Genomic DNA, 3,730 nt, shown 5'->3' on the forward strand with positions numbered 1-3,730 from the left:
GTTCATAAAGTCAAGTACCCCTCAAAAGGTCCGGTTTATTTCATTTTAAGGATGCGCACCAAGTAACATCTCCAGGTGCTCCTTTGAGAACCAGGGCAGAAAAGTGATGTATATATACATAACATTCATAGTAAAGCTTTAACATGATTATCTAACTTACTCTGTGAAATCAAACGTCATTATTTCAATTGTTTACCCTGATTGGTGCTGCACTCTAACCTCATACGATTCAATAACCACTATTATATTGAGATGTTGCATTCATGAAATAAAACCCACAGAAACCCGGTTTGCTGCACGTTTATTTCTGCAGAAACACACCGTCATATTGTTTCTAAAGCTTTTAAACAACCTCACATTTCCTCTAAGGACAAACTTTATTAGCATTTAGCTCTAGTGTTGTTTACTCGTCGGCCGTGCTCTCGATGGCTTTCCTCATCCAGCGGCCCATCCTGAACAGGTGTGTGTAGAAACCGTACTTCCCGTCACGATCACACCCCTCGCCCCACGACACGATGCCCATCTGGTACCAGCGGTTATCTGCCGGGTACTGAGAGGAAGAGACGGTCGACAATGAAAGACATTAAGAGCATAAAACACATTAGAAACATTAAAGCGAAGATAATAAAACATGAATAACAGGCACAGTTCCTGTTTCACTGTAACCCGACCCCATCTTTGGCCTCTAAACCACCTTTCTTTTCAATTCCCAGAATGAGGATATTTAACCCTTCACGTAGACTTTAGCCACCAAGGGTTGAGCAAGAAATCCTAATTATGTGCAGCTTTTCTAACGTGGAAACAGCCGTACCTTCATCACAAACGGTCCACCGCTGTCTCCCTCGCAGGCGTCGCCACGTACTGCGTCATCGGGTTTAAATCCTGCCACAGAAGCATATCATATATTCAAGATTCAAGTCTTTATCATCATGTGCTCAGCAGCTCCAGTATAGATATGTCAATGCAAATCTGAAGTCACAGGCTCCTCCAACAGTTTAGTCAGTGCTTCTGCTTTCACCAGAGTATTATTAAACATGGGTGTCTCTACTTCTACTAGAGGGAAGAATGTGTGTACTTTTCCTCTCTGGTTATCAGAATAAAATTGAGAGTTACCGGCACAGAACATGTTGTCCGTGGTCTTCACGCTGGTGGAGGCGCGGCAGATGTCCGGGTCTACGATCGGGAGGTGGATCTGTTGGAGAACTTTTGGTAAGTTCCTCGCTGACGGGTTCCAGGTTTCCTTCAGGTTCCCCCAACCCGTGACCCGGCCTTTAAATCCAGAAGTCATCAGTCTGTGAGGAGGAAACAGAGGTCAGAGGTCAGTGAAGCCCCGATTTGAAGGTCCCCTATTATACTATTTAGGCGTACATTATAGGTCTCAGATATGTAAAAATACATAAAATACACATACTCTCTCCAGGACAGGTTAGCTCTGAGTGTTAGCATGCTAATGTGAACACAGACCATATTACTTCCAGAACACATCTCATTGTTTCTGACAGCAACGTTTCTGATTGGCCCGTGGGGGTAAAGCCCGCACAAATTTTAGTAACGTCGTCATGACGCAGCAAATCTTGATCAGTTCCGTTGTTCCCCGTTTTTAGAGATGTGGGTACGGAAGAAAAGAGAGGGGTTTTTATTTCCTGACACTTTGAGAGTCTCCTGACACACCGGGGACACACCAGGGACACACGGTGATGTAGAAAAGACATCAGAAAGTGACTTGCATGATAGGACACCTTTAAAGATATTGATAGGAGACCTTTAGAGACCGTGTGTTCCCATGTTTCTTACGTCTTGGCGACCTTCTTGCTCGGCAGGCAGATGGGATGGATCTGATCCGTGAAGACGACCGGCCTGCGGAGGTGAAGCAGAGCGATGTCTCGGTTCAGATTCACCTTCCAGTTGTACTTTGGGTGAACGATGATCTCATCGATGGCCACGATCTTTTCAACGCCGCGCTCAAACCTGGAGAAATCATCAAGAAAGTCATGCTGTGATCAAACAAACTACTTTTAAAAGATAAACAGACAAACAACCAACCAATAGACAAACAACCAGAAATAGCCAAACAACCAACCAACCAATAAACAAACAACCACCCAACCGATAGACAAACAACCAACCAACCAATAGACAAACAACCAACCAACCAGTAGACAAACAACCAACCAACACACCAAACAACCAACCAACACACCAAACAACCAACCAACCAGTAGACAAAAAACCAACCAACACACCAAACAACCAACCAACCATTCAACCAAATAACCAACAAACCAATAGACAAACAACCAACCAACAATAGCCAAACAAACAACCGACCAACACACCAAACAACCAACAATAGCAAAACAACCAACCAACCAGTAGACAAACAACCAACCAACCAACCAGTAGACAAACAACCAACCAACAACCAATAGACAAACAACCAACCAACACACCAAACAACCAACCAACCAATAGACAAACAACCAACCAACCAACCAACACACCAAACAACCAACCAACCAACACACCAAACAACCAACCAACCAGTAGACAACCAACCAACCAACACACCAAACAACCAACCAACCAGTAGACAAACAACCAACCAACAAACCAAACAACCAACCAACCAACCAGTCGACAACCAACCAACCAACACACCAAACAACCAACTAACCATTCAACCAAATAACCAACAAACCAACCAATAGACAAACAGAAGGTCTTACTGGGCGCGGTTGTGTTTTCCCAGTCTAACCAGGATGTCGCTGGCGGTGAAGTTCTTGTTCCAGGGCGGGTAGAGGATGCAGTGAGCGGCCGTGAGGATCCATTGATCGCTGATCAGACTGGCTCCACACAGAAGCTCCTGAGGGCTGCGCTTATACAGCATCACCTGCCTGCACACACACAAAATCAGGGGAATGAGTCAGCATCGTGAGTTTTCAAAAACCCTGAAATGAATCTTGGACGTTTTTCAAAAAAATCTCCCAAATCATCAGGAAACGGAGCCGGTGCGATACTAACTTCAGGGATCAGAACTACACAAATTGTGTTTTTTGTAGTTACCACGGTGCTGAGGCCACCTCGGCGTCGTCGCCCCCGACGATGCGCTTGGCTGCGTACGATTCAAGAAGCTCTGACTCCTTTGAGTCGAGTTTGTTGATCTTCTCGAACAGCGGACGCTCTCCACAGGCTGCCAACAATCAGAGAACAGTGAACCAGATGTTTACAGAAAATACAGTTAACGATAGTTTGGACTTCCTGCTTATCTATGAGTTATTTATCGGCACTCACCGGTCTCTCCTTCTCCAAAAGTTCGAGGTTTGTAGAAGGTTTTCCTGGCGGGACCGAGAACACTTCGCTCGCGGTCAGCGGTCTCCTCGTTCAAATCGATCAGCAGATCCTCTGAGAGACAGACAGGAAGTTCATTAATGTCCTCACAGTATCCTGAAGTATCTCAGTACTTTAGTAGTACCCAGAGGTGGGACCAAATCAATTGTTTTGCAAGTCTGAGTCAAGTCTCAAGTCTTTGCGCTCAAGTCCAAGTCAAGTCTCAAGTCAGGATGGGCAAGTTCAAGTCAAGTCCAAGTCCTAAACTTTGACAAAACGAGTCTTAAACAAGTCCTTATGTGCTTTTCTCCAAATGTAATAACATCGATCAACAGAATAATACTTAATAATCAAACTACTCTTTATTAGTCACATTAATAATTTAATAATCCATTTCCCCTCT

The 3,730-nt window shown here is 44.5% G+C and overlaps 1 protein-coding gene across 1 annotated transcript; it reads right to left on the minus strand.

The window, feature by feature from the left end:
• Positions 1 to 284: 284 nt before the first annotated feature.
• Positions 285 to 3,444, minus strand: f2 (coagulation factor II (thrombin); the record flags this gene model as incomplete). The annotated part of the gene is made up of 7 exons (XM_010787865.1): positions 285 to 550; positions 812 to 882; positions 1,114 to 1,292; positions 1,795 to 1,968; positions 2,727 to 2,894; positions 3,064 to 3,190; positions 3,292 to 3,444. Coding segments are annotated over 7 exons (1,019 nt in total), but the record flags the coding sequence as incomplete, so codon positions are not given.
• Positions 3,445 to 3,730: the final 286 nt, after the last annotated feature.

The sequence above is a fragment of the Notothenia coriiceps genome, unplaced genomic scaffold, assembly GCF_000735185.1.
Source record: "Notothenia coriiceps isolate Sejong01 unplaced genomic scaffold, NC01 NC01_scaffold00031454, whole genome shotgun sequence".
In the NCBI taxonomy this organism is placed as follows: domain Eukaryota; kingdom Metazoa; phylum Chordata; class Actinopteri; order Perciformes; family Nototheniidae; genus Notothenia; species Notothenia coriiceps.